General features: G+C 44.3%; 1 protein-coding gene across 8 annotated transcripts in view; it reads left to right on the top strand.

The window, feature by feature from the left end:
- Positions 1 to 17,222, top strand: part of GAPVD1 (GTPase activating protein and VPS9 domains 1) — a 131,501-nt gene that overhangs the window by 36,261 nt on the left and 78,018 nt on the right. For all 8 annotated transcript variants that reach the window (XM_068248182.1, XM_068248189.1, XM_068248188.1 and 5 more), the window contains exon 2: positions 14,920 to 15,131. In XM_068248182.1, coding sequence (XP_068104283.1) covers positions 14,947 to 15,131 — 185 coding nt within the window. In that variant the 5' untranslated portion in view covers positions 14,920 to 14,946. The remainder of the gene's footprint in view (positions 1 to 14,919; positions 15,132 to 17,222) is intronic.

Raw genomic sequence — 17,222 nt, 5'->3', positions numbered from 1 at the left:
CAGCAGTTGGATTACATGACAAATTAGCCCAGGACCGGCAGTGGGGAACGGAGGATCAGAGGAGGACGGCGCGGGACATGACAGCTGCAGGGGGCCAACGGAAGCCCCAGGTAAGTGTTGGATTTTGTCTTTTGATCCCCTTCAACAAGACCGCTTTAACTAACCTTGCTGAATGGAAGATGAATGACTAGGCCACTCAACAACTGGTTTCTCCTCCTCTACTGAATGGGAATGTCCCAAAACACCCATGGCTTTTGCTCAGATCAGTAAGATATGAGGAGAGAAAGTGATAACCTTGTCTTTTGAATAACCCATCTGGTCAATTTTGTTTGCAACTAGTGTGGAAACTGCCCCACATGCACTGGGCTAAAAATATGTGCATTTTATACTGCAAATCAATTTTTCAGTCTGTGGAAAGTGCTGAATAGGCTTTTCTGTGCTGTGTAAATTCTATGAGTAAAGAGGTTTGTATGATGACGGGGCACATTTCATCTGTCTGCTGCTAAATACGTGATGCAGAGTTTCAAAAAAAGCCGCATCACATTGCAGTCTGTTGATTAGTCATTAAGGACGTGCGCAGGAACTTCACAGGAATACATAGCTCACTCAGCAACTTCTACATGACCAAGCTTCAGGCTTTTCTTATTGCTTATATTTATAGAGTCTGGTCATAGGGCCATTCACCCCATCTCTGCTTCTGAAGGAGCTCACTAATGTCAGCAAGTATGCTGTGATAAGGCTTTCTTTAGATCCTAATTAAAGAGAAACCAAAACCAAGAATTGAACTTCATCCCAATCAGTAGTTGAGACCTCATTTCCCATGAGAAATCTTTTCCTTTTCACAAATGAATCATCAGGGGGCTCTGTATGGCTGATATTGTGGTGAAAACCCTCCCACGGTGTGATGTCGGGACCATGGTTCTGACAGCACTCTGGGAGCCTTGTTGCATTGTGGGAAATACTGTAAGCGGTTTACAGCTCTTTCCAACTGGTAAAAAAGCAAGCAGCATCTCCTTCCACTGAAATCACCAGCCGGCAGTAAAAAATGTCACCATGTGATAAATGTCAGAATGTAAATCAGAGAAAGGAAAGATTTTACAATGAGCACTGACTAAATCATTTACACATTATTGTAAAAATGAAGCACTTTTTTTAATTCCATTATTTTTACTGGAGTTCCTCTTTAAAGCAAACCTGAAGCGAAAAGCAAAACAAAACTTATATAATGAATTGTATGTGTAGTATGGATAATGAATAGAGCATTAGTAGCACAGAAATTAGTCCTTTTTATTTTCAGTTATATAGCTTTTCTTATAACATTGCATCATTGCGTCACACTAGCAGTTTTAAAACCACACTCTGGCCCATATGCAATTCACTTACATACTTACATTCAAATACATTTTCTCCTACGTGATATTTTTACACTTTGTCATAAAATTCCTTTCAAACTACCAGCAACCAAGAAAATATTCAAAATAATTTTGATAGTACTTTTTCACCACATTTTAAGTACTTTTTCATTTAAAGAGACACTGAAGCGAGACTAAATCTCGCTTCAGGTCTTATATATAGCAGGGGCACGTGTGCCCCTGCTAAAACGCCGCTATCCCGCGGCTTAACGGGGGTCCCTTCACCCCCAACCCACCCCCCGCAAACCTGGGTCGGAAAAAGGTCGCTGGAGCTGATCTTCCTGGAGGCAGGGCTAACGGCTGCAGCCCTGCCTCCAGTCGCGTCTATCAGACGCGCATCGCCGCCTCTCCCCCGCCCCTCTCAGTGAAGGAAGACTGAGAGGGGCGGGGGAGAGGCAGAGGTACGCGTCTGACAGACGCGCATGGGGCAGGGCTGCGGCGGTTAGCCCTGCCCCAACCAGGAAGCGCTCCCCCGCTGCTCGGAGGGGGTTTGGGGGGACAGGGACCCCCGTTAAGCCGCGCTATAGCGGCGTTTTAGCAGGGGCACGCATGCCCCTGCTAGCTATGAGGTCTGAAGCGAGATCTATTCTCGCTTCAGACTCTCTTTAAGTACCTCAAAGTTATTTTAAAGAGAAAATGAAAATTATCTCCTAAAAGATAACTCGGGGGGTCAAAAATAATGACCCTTTGAACTTTCCTGCAGTAAAACCTTATCTTAAGCTGCCTCTCACTGTTCCTTGGATGTTTTTAGTGCTTCAGAAAACAGGACTGTATTTGTCCCAAAGGTTTGAAAAGGCGCATAATGCTAATGTGTCGATGGTAATGCAATGAAGGTTTTACCATAGACCCATTAGTATTAGTAAAACGCAAACATTAAACACAATCGCAAACGTAGCAAAAACATAAAAAGGCACAGTGCAGAAAAGGCATGGTTTTCTACATTGCCTAGTTTTTCTGAGTAAAGATTTTATTTAATGATTCTTTTCCTTTATAATATCTATTTGGTCATTATGGGACTGGAATGACATTGCAGGTAATACAGTGCAGTGCCCCTTTAAGACAAGCTTGTGCACTAATAATCTAGGCACATATAAACATCACAAGATTACTTTCCTTGCTGATCAGATTTGTATTATAGGTTTAGCAGTCATTGTATCTTGGTCCAGCCCCCTGTTTTGGGAATTTACAGAAAAGGAACACAAATGACTTTTTTTTTTTAAGTTCGGTACAAAGTAGTCTTTGTGAGTTTTTACGAGAACACTGTACTTGCTGTGCAGTGAGGATTTCGTAGGAAGATTTCTGTCAGGAGGGGAAAGCCACAGATTACAACCTTTTGTTCTGTGTGAGAGAATATATTTGGAATGTTTTTATAGTGGTCAGGTCTGTTACATGGGCAGTGCAATACTAATCTTCTAAAAATATCATACATCTCTACTTCATTTATAATTTATTATTAGTAATTCTGGGCTGTGGCATCTGTACAAAAATCATCTGGATCCAACTTGACTAGTCAGTCCCTGACTCCATAGCCCTGCTGGGTACAAAAATTATCCAACTCAGACTCCTCAGTTTATGAAACTACTGACTCCGACTCCAGGTACCCAAAAATTGTTGTGACTCTGACTCCACAGCCCTGGTAGCAACAGATTATAATTTAGTGGTTAATGTGAAACTATCAAACTTTATTTTAATAATTAGTGTCCCTAGCCTTGCCTTACTGTTAGAGTTGGAGGCATCGTTAACGTTTGGGTACCCTCTTGTAATGGCATGGAACCTTATATACAAGCGTTCCCCCTACTTACAAACAGGTTACGTCCTGGGAGTTTGTTTGTAAGTTGAATTTGTCTGAGTCCTGTGTTAAACTTGAAACGTGGATAAATGATTTACTTTTGGACAACTTTAGATTTGGACATACAATACTATGTTTTTTGGTTGTTTTCAATGTGCTATTAAAATGTTTTTAAAGTACATGTAAGAGTTTATACAGTAGTTTAACACATAACAAAATGTGTTATAAACAGTATTGTATATTTTGTACATGAAGACAATTTTGTATTTTCCTCTGAAAACTTTGCAACTTGCGTTGTTTGTAAGTAGGGACTGTATGTGTATGTGTATATATAATATATACTGTGTGTGTGTGTGTGTGTGTGTGTGTGTATGTGTGTATGTATGTATGTGTATGTATGTATGTGTATATTTTATTATTATTATTATATTTAAGTTCTTGCTCCCCTTTTCACCCTCTTTTTGTTTTTATAATGATTTCCCTTTGCATGTTCATTGCATTTATAATGTAGTCTCAGTGGGAGCAGTTTTACGTTTAATTTATTAGTGAACTTTTTTTTATTGTTGTTATGCAAACTTTTTTTTTTTTTTCTGCCATCTTAATTGCACAGGGCTTTTGGTAGTTATTTCCTTCCAACTTTTTGTTGGAAGGAGCTTGGTGATGTATAGATGAAGTCCTGGGATGTGAGTTGTGCTGGGATCACTGGCTGTAACTAGGGATGGTCAATGAAATGCAAATAATTCTGAGTTGCTGCAGGATTTAATTCTGTGTGCAAATTTATGGAGCTTCAAATGGACCAATCGAATTCCACCTTGATGGGATTCCATTTTCACTTTACATACGGTACATTTACATGCAAAATTTGCATAATCTTGCAAAACACAGAATTATTTGCATCTCATCGACCAACAATAGATGTAACGTGGTGATTGTGTTTTATTTTTTTTTGTTTTTTATTACTTGCATTTGGTATGCATATCCTTTCTTGGCTTTGTGGATCTCAGATGTAGGTTTGTGTGCAGAGTGTGTGGGGGAACAACACAGCCGTACTTGCTTGAAAGGGATTACGGCTCTTTTGAAGGAGTGTATTTGGATTCAGGTCTCCCTGCATGACCTTATTTTTGTTGGTGAACTTATGCTCACATTGGTAAATAAATCTCTGCTTGTCTTGCATATTACACACCTATTAATCACTAAACAGCATAGGCCACATGTAAAGTGTTTTTCTTTATTTTATTTATTTATTTATTTTTATTTTTTTCATTTCTGTTCCTGTTGGGAAGAGATATTCAAATCAAAAATGGCTTTTTTTTTTTTTTTTTTTTTTTTTTTTTTTTTTTTAGGCAGGACTAAGATATCTTCAGGCATTGCAAGGGCAATTAGAAATAAGAAATGGGGGACATGAAAGGGATGAATCTTGGGGGTGGGATAGAGGTACAGTGGGTAAGCAGTCTGTGGAAATTTTTAGGTTTGCAGTTCATTTAAGCTCTTCTCAGACTGTGGCATGCAGTGACATAGCGTGCAGCCACCGTCACTATGGATTCCTTCTCTCAGCCTGTGGCATGCTGTGACATAGTGTGCAGCGATTGTCACTGTGGAATTACTCTTTTCCCAGGAGGATTCAGGGGTTCCTCTCATCCTCTAATGTATGGAACAAGAAATAAACACAGCGGTGCCAGTCATAGAGTAAAACATATTAAACAGTTTACAAAGGGAGGTAGTGGTGGACTAACCTCCCCAAAGGAGACTCGGTTTTGTCAAATTTTTATTTGACTTCTTCACGGTGCTAAGCCAATTAGCGTTTTTTACCCTATGATTGGCATTCCTGTTCAAGTGAAGAAAACAGTTACACCGAGAGCCCACTAGTGTAGTATGTATGGATCAAGGGAGGATAGGTGAAAGGTGGAGGGCCGGCCGACCACAAAATGCAATCAGATTCGCACAAGATTTTCCCACAAATGGAATCAGATTGGCAGCATATTTCCCCACAAATGCAATCGGATTGGCAGCATATTTCCCCACAAATGCAATGAGATTGGCAGCAGATTTTCCCACAAATGCAATCTTATTGGCAGCAGATTTCCCCACAAATGCAATGTGATTGGCAGCAGATTTCCCCACAAATGCAATGTGATTGGCAGCAGATTTCCCCACCAATGCTATGAGATTGGCAGCAGATTTCCCCACCAATGCTATGAGATTGGCAGCACATTTCCCCACAAATGCTATGAGATTGGCAGCATACACACCTCAGATCGCAGGAGATAGGAGCCGAGACAGCCACATGCCCACACCAGCCGCGCAGCGGTGAATTCAAATGCAGGAAGAGGCATCATTGGTCACGTCCAGCATTTAAAGTCCACCCTCCGGCTGCTATGCGCCGGTCTGGCTGGGAGCCGAACGAGCCGGCTCTTTGGGAGCCGAGCGGCCAAGCAAGCCAGAAGAGCCGATGCTTTCTAAAGAGCCAGAATGCCCATCACTAGACTGAGACTCAGTATAGTGATAGGAATTCCGGCTCTTTAGAAAGCATCGGCTCTTCTGCCTTGCTTGGCCGCTCGGCTGCCTTTAAAGAGCCGGCTCGTTCAGCTCCCAAAACGGCTCTTCACTACCCGGATATTTCAAAAACCCGCCAGGACGCCCCGGACAGGTCGGAAAAAGTAGACCTGTCCGGGCAAAAAAAGGACGCCTGGTCACCCTAGACTATGAAAGCATTTTGCAGGAACTGATCTTTTGTAGATACAGATATTTTGCATGTGTACAGCATCTTAGAAAGATCAGTCTTTTGAACCTCCCTGACAAGCCTATGCGACAGATAAATTCCTCAGTTTGCAAAACTTTTTATCTGATGAGCTCTTAATGGTGCCCATACATGGTACAATAAAAACGTTAGAGATTCTAACAAAATTTTCAGCCTTACTTCTTCTATCCTATACGTTCCTATACATGTTGTGATGTGGTCTGTCTTACTGCAGCCTTTCCTAGTTGCACAGTGGCTGTATTATCTCTTATATAATCTAATCTTCTTTCCTTTGTCAGCTTTGTCGGGCTCAGGCACTCAGACAGGAATGTGCTGCTCTGCTTGTGATAGAAGTTATACACACCCTCTCCACGCCCCCTGCAGGCTCTGTGTGAGTCACAGACTGAGCTCCTCTCAGCCTATCATAAACTGGTTAGCAGCCATGTCTTTTGTTTGTAAACACTGCCTGAAACTGGCAATTACAAGCCAGGATTGCAGCAGGGAGTGGCAGAAATAGCAAAGAGGGGCGCAGGAGAACATAATGAATAGAATAGTATGCTTTTTATTGTAAGAATTTTAGTGTACAGATTCTCTTTAAATCAGGGGTCTCAAACTCGCGGCCCGCGGGCCATTTGCGGCCCGCGATACAATATTTTGTGGCCCCAGGGCCCCAGAGCTTGTAGGGGCCCCCAGTGGCTACAAGAGGAAAAAAATTTTTTTCAAATCGGCCTTATAGTTTTTGAGAAAATTGATTTTAAAGTTGCAAAGGAAAAAAATACACATTTAAAAACCCGCCGACTTTAATGGTTAATAGCAAATCCACCTTAAATGCTAGAAACCCTAAATTTGCAGGATATGTTAAGGAGATCATTAGGAATAAGAGGAAAAAACAATTTTTCAAAAAGACCTTATAGTTTTTGAGAAAATCGATTTTAAAGTTTCAAAGGAAAATAGTATACTTTTAAATGCGGTAAATGTCACTTTTAGTAGCAAGCCTAACGGTAGTGTAATTTTACATGTATCAAAAGAAAGAGCAATACATTTCCTGACGGGGTTTCCAGGGGGTCCATACGCAGCCACAGCGCTTTGGCCAGGGATCGCTATACAGCCGTAATATGGCTGTATGAAGATTCCTGGCATTTTTTCCTATTTTCCCAATTTTTTTTTTTTATGTTTAGAGTGGGCGGGCAGAGGCGGCGATCCGCCGCGATTGACTTCAGGAGGGGCAGAGCTGAAGCTGAAAGCTCTGCCCCTTCCAGGAAATGCCGGCGGATTGCCCCCCGGGGCGATTTGGGGGCTCTGCAGCCCTCGTTTTGCGGCGGGGACATGTGAACTCCCTTATGCGGCCCAGCCTCATCCTGACTTTGCCTCCTGCGGCCCCCGGGTAAATTGAGTTTGAGACCCCTGCTTTAAATGTTCCCGTTTATTCTACCAGGACGATGGAATAGAGCATCCTAATGATTATCCAGTTTTTTTCAATAAAAAAAAATCCGATCGGACATGTTGAAAAAAAAATATAAATATTCAACGGAAAAATCGAACAAAATTATCTATCGAAATTTGAAAAAAAAAATTGTGCCCTGCATGGGCACCATAAGAATAGACTGCTCTGTACAGTTATGGCCAAAATTGGTGGCACCCCAGATATTTTTTCAGAAAATCAAGTATTTCTCACAGAAAAGTATTGCAGTAACATGTTTTGCTATACACTTGTTTATTCCCTTTGTGTGTATTGGAACAAAAATATGGTGGGAAAGAGCAAATTGGACATCATGTCACACAAAACTCCAAAAAGCAGATAAAAAGGAGAGAAGTTCACTTAGTCTTTGCATTGTGTGTCTGTGTGTGCCACACTAAGCATGGACAACAGAAGGAGGAGAAAGAACTGACTGAGGATTTAAAGGAGTTATCGGGATTTCCATGTAAAATAAGGGCTACTTACCCAGGGCTTCGTCCATCCCCAAGCTTCCAGCATGTCCCTTCCCCGCAGCCGGTAGCCGCCTCTGCCTCCCGGTCCCCGGCGATGACGTCAGGCCGACCTGGTCCACGTGGCGGTGATTGACAGCGTCGCTTGTGCAGACCAACCTCCAGGGTCGGCCTGAAGTCATCACCGTGGACCGGGAGGCAGAGGCGGCGAACGGCTGTGGGGAGAGCTGCGGCGAGGGACATGCTAGGAGCTTGGGACTGGACAAAGCCCCGGGTAAGTAGTCCTTATTTTACAAGGAAATCCTTGATAACTCCTTTAACCACTTGCCGACCGCCCACTGCACAGGGGCGGCTGGAAAGTGGATCCCGCAAGGACCGACGCATCCACAGAGGCGGCGGTCCTTGTACGGGCATGGGCGGAGCGATCGCGTCATCCGTGACGCGATCCTCCGCCGGGGATCGATGGCCGGGGATTTAGCCTCCAGCTCGCCGGCCACTTAGCAGCGCCGGCGGGCGGAGGAATACAGAAATCCGCCGATCATTACGTATAATAATGTAATGTATACAAAGCCTATTATACAGGCTGCCTCCTGCCCTGGTGGTCCCAGTGTCCGAGGGACCACCAGGGCAGGCTGCAGCCACCCTAGTCTGCACCCAAGCACACTGATTCCCCCCCCCTGCCCCCGATCGCCCACAGCACCCCTCAGACCCCTGTTTGCACCCAATCACCCCCCTAATCACCCATCAATCATTCCCTGTCGACACTATTTTTTTTATTCCCTAAACTGCCCCCTGCTCCCTCCTGATCACCCCCCCACCCCTCAGATTCTCCCCAGACCCCCCCCCCCCCCCCGTGTACTGTATGCCTCTATCCCCCCTGTAATAACCCACTGATCACCTGTCAATCACCCCCTGTCACTGCCACCCATCAATCACCCCCTGTCACTGCCACCCATCAATCAGCCCCTAACCTGCCCCTTGCGGGCAATCTGATCACCCACCCACACCAATAGATCGCCCGGAGATCCGACGTCATATCACCTCCCAAGTGCATTATTTACATCTGTTCTCTACCCTAAACACCCACTAATTACCCATCAATCACCCCCTGTCATTGCTACCCATCAGATTAGACCCCTATCTGCCCCTAGGGCACTCAATCACCTGCCCACACCCTCAGAACGCCCTCAGACCCCAGCCCTGATCACCTCGCCAGTGCATTGCTTGCATCTATTCCCCCCTCTAATCACACCTTGAGACACCCATCAATCACCTCCTGTCACCCCCTAGCACACCTACCCATCAGATCAGGCCCTAATTTGCCCCGTGTGGGCTCCTGATCACTCGGCCAAACCCTCAGATCCCCCTCAGACCCCCTTCCGATCACCTCCCCAGTGCATTGATTGCATCTATTTTCCCCTCTAACCACCCCCTGAGACACCCATCAATCACCTCCTGTCACCCCCTAGCACTCCTATCCATCATATCAGGCCCAATACAACCTGTCATCTAAAAGGCCACCCTGCTTATGACCGGTTCCACAAAATTCGCCCCCTCATAGACCACCTGTCATCAAAATTTGCAGATGCTTATACCCCTGAACAGTCATTTTGAGACATTTGGTTTCCAGACTACTCACGGTTTTGGGCCCGTAAAATGCCAGGACGGTATAGGAACCCCACAAGTGACCCCGTTTTAGAAAAGACACCCCAAGGTATTCTGTTAGGTGTATGACGAGTTCATAGAAGATTTTATTTTTTGTCAAAAGTTAGCGGAAATTGATTTTTATTGTTTTTTTTCACAAAGTGTCATTTTTCACTAACTTGTGACAAAAAATAAACTCTTCTATGAACTCACCATACACCTAACAGAATACCTTGGGGTGTCTTCTTTCTAAAATGGGGTCACTTGTGGGGTTCCTATACTGCCCTGGCATTTTAGGGGCCCTAAACCGTGAGGTGTAGTCTAGAAAACAAATGCCTCAAAATGACCTGTGAATAGGATGTTGGGCCCCTTAGCGCACCTAGGCTGCAAAAAAGTGTCACATGTGGTATCGCTGTACTCAGGAGAAGTAGTATAATGTGTTTTGGGGTGTATTTTTACACATACCCATGCTGAGTGGGAGAAATCTCTCTGTAAATAGACAATTGTGTGTGAAAAAAATGAATCAATTGTCATTTACAGAGATATTTCTCCCACCCAGCATGGGTATGTGTAAAAATACACCCCAAAACACATTATACTACTTCTCCTGAGTACGGCGGTACCACATGTGTGGCACTTTTTTACACCCTAAGTACGCTAAGGGGCCCAAAGTCCAATGAGTACCTTTAGAATTTCACAGGTCATTTTGCGACATTTGGTTTCAAGACTACTCCTCACGGTTTAGGGCCCCTAAAATGCTAGTGCAGTATAGGAACCCCACAAATGACCCCATTCTAGAAAGAAGACACCCAAAGGTATTCCGTTAGGAGTATGGTGAGTTCATAGAAGATTTTATTTTTTGTCACAAGTTAGCGGAAAATGACACTTTGTGAAAAAAAAAACAATTAAATTAATTTCCGCTAACTTGTAACAAAAAATATAATCTTCTATGAACTCACCATACACCTAACGGAATACCTTGGGGTGTCTTCTTTCTAAAATGGGGTCATTAGTGGGGTTCCTATACTGCCCTGGCATTTTAGGGGCCCTAAACCGTGAGGAGTAGTCTTGAAACAAAAATGACCAGTGAAATCCTAAAGGTACTCATTGGACTTTGGGCCCCTTAGCGCAGTTAGGGTGCAAAAAAGTGCCACACATGTGGTATCGCCGTACTCAGGAGAAGTAGTATAATGTGTTTTGTGGTGTATTTTTACACATACCCATGCTGGGTGGGAGAAATCTCTCTGTAAATGGACAATTGTGTGTAAAAAACAAAAAAACAATTGTCATTTACAGAGATATTTCTCCCACCCAGCATGGGTATGTGTAAAAATACACCCCAAAACACATTATACTACTTCTCCTGAGTACGGCGGTACCACGTGTGGCACTTTTTTACACCCTAACTGCGCTAAGGGGCCCAAAGTCCAATGAGCACCTTTAGGCTTTACAGGGGTCCTTACAATTAGGCACCCCCCAAAATGCCAGGACAGTAAACACCCCACAAATTACCCCATTTTGGAAAGTAGACACTTCAAGGTATTCAGAGAGGAGCATAGTGAGTCTGTGGCAGATTTCATTTTTTTTTTTGTCGCAAGTTAGCAGAAATGGAAACTTTTTTTTTTTTTTGTCACAAAGTGTCATTTTCTTGTGACAAAAAATAAAATCTTCTATGAACTCACCATGCCTCTCAGTGAATACTTTGGGATGTCTTCTTTCCAAAATGATGTTATTTGGGGGGTCTTTATACTATCCTGGAATTCTAGCCCCTCATGAAACATGATAGGTGGCCAGAAAAGTCATAGATGCTTCAAAATGGGAAAATTCACTTTTTGCACCATAGTTTGTAAACGCTATAACTTTTACCCAAACCAATCAATATAGGCGGAATGGTTTTTTTTTTAAATTAAAAACATGTTTGTCCATATTTTTTCGTGCTGCATGTATACAGAAATGTTACTTTATTTGAAAAATGTCAGCACAGAAAGTTAAAAAAAATCATTTTTTTGACAAAATTCATGTCTTTTTTGATGAATATAATAAAAAGTAAAAATCGCAGCAGCAATCAAATAGCACCAAAAGAAAGCTTTATTAGTGACAAGAAAAGGAGCCAAAATTCAATTAGGTGGTAGGTTGTATGAGCGAGCAATAAACCGTGAAAGCTGCAGTGGTCGGAATGGAAAAAAAGGGTCTGGTCCTTAAAGAGACTCTGAAGCAAGAATAAATCTCGCTTCAGAGCTCATAGTTAGCAGGGGCACGTGTGCCCCTGCTAAACCGCCGCAATAGCGCCGCTAAACGGGGGTCCCTTCACCCCCAAACCCCCCACTGCGACACTTGGTCACAGGCTTGGTCGCTCCTGGAGGCAGGGCTAATGGCTCCAGCCCTGCCTCCATTCGCGTCTATCAGCCGCGCATCGCCACCTCTCCCCCGCCCCTCTCAGTGAAGGAAGACTGAGAGGGGCGGGGGAGAGGCGGAGATACGCGCTGACAGACGCGTGTGGGGCAGGGCTGCGGCGGTTAGCCCTGCCCCAACCAGGAAGCGCTCCCCGCTGCACGGAGGGGGATTTGGGGGTCAAGGGACCCCCGTTAAACCGCGGGATAGCGGCGGTTTAGCAGGGGCACACGTGCCCCTGCTATATATGAGGTCTGAAGCGAGATTTATTCTCGCTTCAGACTCTCTTTAAGGGGGATAAAACCTACGATCCTCAAGTGGTTAAGAACCAAAATTGTGGAAAAAATACTGGATTTTCTGGAAAAATTTCTGGGGTGCCAACAGTTTTGGCCATGACTGTAGGTATGCTCTCATACTACATGGAGGTGGTAAAATTGGGCTTGGATCTTTCATTTTATCTCTTTTGTGTACCTTGCTGACAAGCTCAGATGCGCCTCTGCACTATCCAGAACAAAAAATGTAAGATTTCCCTGGGGTCTGACTTAAGTGGAAAGGAAAATGTCTTATTCTGAAGTCCAATGACATGTGGTTAAGGCCATATTTATTATTAGACACCTGAAGGATGGGAAGGCAGTGTGTGTCTGGATGCCTGCTGCTTGTTGCCATGCTACATCATGCAGAGCATCCCACATCAGTTTTTCTCAAGTAAAGTTTAAATAATAACCTCTGTATAGGACATGGCAATTGCTGGTCACAGGAGGGTTATTACCACAGTTTCCTTTATGAGACTGGCAGAAATTACTGTCAACATTACTTTCTGTCATGCGCCATGCATGTAGCCTGCCTGGCTCTATAAACCACTACATTCCTGATTCCTTTGCATGCACTAACTAGTGTTGCTCTGTGGATGACTCTAACCTCTATGATTTGACTTTGCATTATGTCTCTTGTAGGAGAGGGTCACTGCATAGGATACTGGCACAATCATTTCCATTGTTGCTGCTAATCCTTTAGGGACTTAAAGAACCCGAGGTGGGTTTTAAGAATGCTATTAGGACACAGAGGCTGGTTCTGCATATTATCACCAGCCTCTGTGCTCTGCTGTCTCCCAGGAAAAAAAATGCCATGCTAGCGACATGCAACTTGTCGCTAGCAGGCTTTTTACCTTTGTGGTGCGTGTCACAGCCGCTCCCCCGCCTCCTCTATATCGCGGCTCCCCACTTGCATCCTTTCCCTCCCCGCCTCCATAAGCTGACTGGAGGGAAGGGACGCAGGGAGTGGCGGTGACAGGCAGCACAAAGATAAACAACCTGCTAGCGACAAGGTGCATGTTGCTAGGATGGCGTTTTTTTTTGGGGGGACAGCAGAGCGCAGGGGGTCTTGGGGGGGGGGGGGGCACAGTACAGGCACAGAGGCTGGTGATGGTATGCAGAACCAGCCTCTGTGTCCTAATAGCATTCTTTAAACCCACCTCCGGATCTCTTTAAGTTTTTTTTCTCTAGTGCTGATACTGAGATGGTGTGTCTTTTTGTATTGACGTTGGCAAAATGCCTTCCCTCTGTGTGGCAATTTGTATAGAGAAAACAGAGGCGCCAATAGAATAAAACAAACTAAAATGTTTAAAAATTGCTTGGAAGGCACCTCCGATAAGCAGACACAAGACTGTCAATTTCAAAAATGACACACAATTCTTGATATACTCCCACTGCCTTCCAATCAACTTTTAAACATTTTAGTTTCTTTTATTCTATTGGCGCATCTGTTTTCTCTATGCAAGTTTTGTGTCCACCCCTGGTGAAGAGCAAAAATCGATACACCACTGTCTACTGTACAATTACGCTTTATATACCATTGCTAATACAAAACCCCCCACAACCCATTAAAAAGCAGATCTGCGGTGTTCCTCCTAAGCTGACTAACAGCCGGCTGTGTCACTCATTCCAGACCCACTGCACAAGACACATAATTTGGGCGCAGGATATTGTTGGGATACCCCTGGTGAAGAGGTGATCTACCCCTACTTTTCTGATCTAAAGAGAGCGACTTCTTAATCCTGAGTGAGGACAGGTCTAATCTCCTCACCTGCATTTACAGTGGTTGCCTTGGAGGTAACCCTGGTTTGTGAGTATCCCTTTCTCACGTCTCATTATACACTCCTTTTCCAGTACATACTACACTATATTAGGCTCTCTGTGTTTCTTTTGAATCTGTGTGACAATGATTAGGCCTGGTGGTCATTTGGGCTTTATACTTTGCACTGTATGTGCAATGTAGGACCTGTCTTCTCAACCTAGAAGCATGCTGCTTGTAGTGCCGTTGGTAAAGGTTCTGTGTAAAAGCTCAAGAACATGGGATGTTATTGCTGTTACATTATAGCATTTGCTATTATGTTCTAGGATTGTGTGATGGTCTGTTTCCTCTAGGTGACAATAAATTCCTATGTGCCTGTGTCCATTGGATGCGAGATCTGCATTCAGAAAACAAATGTACAGCAGTGTTACTATTTTTAGGACGCTGCATGCTGTTTTTACCTTTGCCTTTTTTTGTGTGGGTGTTCGCGAACATTGTCGTATCACCATGAAGAAAGTGAAAATAAAAACAAAAAAATTATGTGACTGCTCATAAAACAAAGCGGATATATGTATTCAAATTTGTATGTGAATTTCCCATCCGAAAAATGAAATGCGAATTGCATGCTTCTAGTGGAAACATACTCTTAACCTAGTAGTGGACAAGTACAGCCAGTGTTCTAGTTTTCTCCCAAGAATTTTTTTCCATCTGGGTAGCATGAAAAAGTAGCCGGGTGGCATAAAAAGTAGCCAGGTGGGGCGAGATGAGAGAATGCTGCACCGGCGCTTATCAGCACAATGCTGCTTAAGGCATAGGAGGAGGTGAGCCGATGACAGCCGGGTGCTCACCAAAACTAGCCGGGTGGAGCACCCGACTAAAAGAGCCTGGGGAGAACACTGACAGCTCAGCCTTCGTTTACTTGCTCTGACAGTGCATGTTTGTTTTTCTAGGTCCGACAGTGCTTGTCGCGCTCCAGCATGGTGAAGCCGGATATCCACACCCTCGCCCGCCACCTAAAGCAGGAGAAGCTCTACGTCAGTGCAGAAAAGCAGCTGATCCAGAAGCTCAACGCCGATGTCTTGAAAACTGCAGAGAAACTCTACAGAACGTCTTGGATTTCCAAGCAACAAAGGATAAACTTGGACAGACTCATTTTAACTAGGTAACACACCTCAGTGCCTTTACTTCCTGCCAGTACTGGTGATTGTAGATTGCCATTGTACTAAATGTTTAAGATTGTAGAAGAAAGAGCGACTCTAGATGGTGGCTGGGGGTGTGGCCCTGCAATACTGGTACTCATGAAGCGTGCACACTGGAGAAAACACAATACATATTGCAGACAGAAGTAGTGGCCTGAATCAGACAAAACGGTACCTTTATTGTGACTCTGTGGGTGCAGACAGTGGTATGCAGTGGGGGTGGGAGAGCCTGACAGCCGTTTCACGGTTACCCTGCTTCTTCAGAGGCTAAAACGCACATGTGTATGTTTTAGCCTCTGAAGAAGTGGGTAACCGTTTCTGATTCAGTGTCACTACTTGTGGTTAACTCCCCATCAGGTACCAGTTTGCACACTTATATTTGGTCGACAGTTCTATTAGTACTAGTTCACAGTGCTCAGTTGCATTGCAGAATAATTCTGCCCATCTCACTGCCCATACAATTCTATGGGCCTGCTCACAGTACTGAGTTGTAATGGATTGTGTTATTCTAACTTACTGCATGCCGGCTTTGTATTACTATGTCCAGTCTCCATTTCAGTTCACACTCCATTATAACGCGTGCGTTATACAACTGACCGCCGTGAACCTAGCCTCAGAGCCGATTCACACTGCACAGATTAAAAACTGATCCGTATCAAAACTGATCCACCAAATGGATCATTTTTATTTAGCATTAGTTTTTCATCCTTTCCGTAAGCGATTGGTTAATGCGAAGCATCCATTCATCCAGAATTCTCGCAGAATCCCTATATTTGCAGTCAGTTGGGCAGAATGGACTGAACAGATCAGTTTTAAACAGAATGATGTGAATGGAACCTATTGATTAACATAGGATCCTTTCTGATTTTGTTCCGCTAAAATGGAACTACCTGGCGTCCCTGAGGGGATAACAGGGACTGTGTTTTGTGGGGGGGGGGGGGGGGGTTGCAGAGAATAAAATGCTCACCAAGCCTGTAGCAGCTAGTTGGTCTCCGGCATCTGTGCATTGCTCCCGGCATGCGACGTGACCAGATGTGGATCAGGTGACACGTCGGGAGCCATATACGGAGGGTGCCTGAAAGCCGCTGGCAGGAGCTACAGGGCGGTTAGAAGACATTGCTGGACACTCAGTATTTTATGCTGCGCACGGCGAACACTCTGAATCCAGTGCTGGAGACTTGCGGGCAGCCGGCGCCACCATAGGCCGTAATAGGAATTACAGCTATAGCCGCGCACAAGGAGTAACTTCGGCACCGTCAGAAGACTGAGCTGAAGTTACTTTTAAAACACAATAATTATTTCATTCCCCGCCATCCATGGCGGCCTGGAGGGGAATAGTATTTAGCACGGCCGGGAACTTGTGCGGCAGCAGGATCAGCCATATACTGTCTGTGTCCTGCGCCCAAGTCTCCTGCGACGATGTCTCTCGTACGCACACACACAGAGGGGGTGGTTAGGGATCGTGGGGACTTTGCTGCAGTATTATTATTGTTTTTAATCGATACAGCTGTTTTTCCATCTATATGAGCTGCTAGACAGAGACACCTGCTAGATCCTGCCTAAGTGCCAGACTTTCCTAACACTGTCAGTGGCTTAATCCAAGTGTGCAGGTGTGCAAAATGGATAAATAACAAGCTCCCATTCTGTGTGGCTGACTACTCAGTCAGGGAGATGGGAAGTTCCTATGTTGTCTGTATTTCACTGACCGTGCCCATTAATGATACAATATTTTCATCAGATGCGATCATTCGATTCGATTAGCTGGATCCAAAGTAATCCGAAGGTAATTGATTGATTCCATTCCAGGACTATTAGGGAGCTACAGATCACATAATCCAACATTCTGATCAAAATTGTTGTATTCCAATCCGCCACACAGAAAAATATTGTACCGTTAATCGGTACATAGTTACATAGTTATTTGGGTTGAAAAAAGACATACATCCATCAAATTCAACCAGAGAACAAAGTGCAACACCAGCCTGCTCCCTCACATAGCCCTGTTGATCCAGGGGAAGGCGAGAAAAAACACTTACAGGTACCTTTAAAGTATA

Source organism: Hyperolius riggenbachi, chromosome 8, assembly GCF_040937935.1.
Source record: "Hyperolius riggenbachi isolate aHypRig1 chromosome 8, aHypRig1.pri, whole genome shotgun sequence".
Taxonomy (NCBI): Eukaryota; Metazoa; Chordata; class Amphibia; order Anura; family Hyperoliidae; genus Hyperolius; species Hyperolius riggenbachi.
This window is presented reverse-complemented; position numbering and strand designations above follow the sequence as displayed.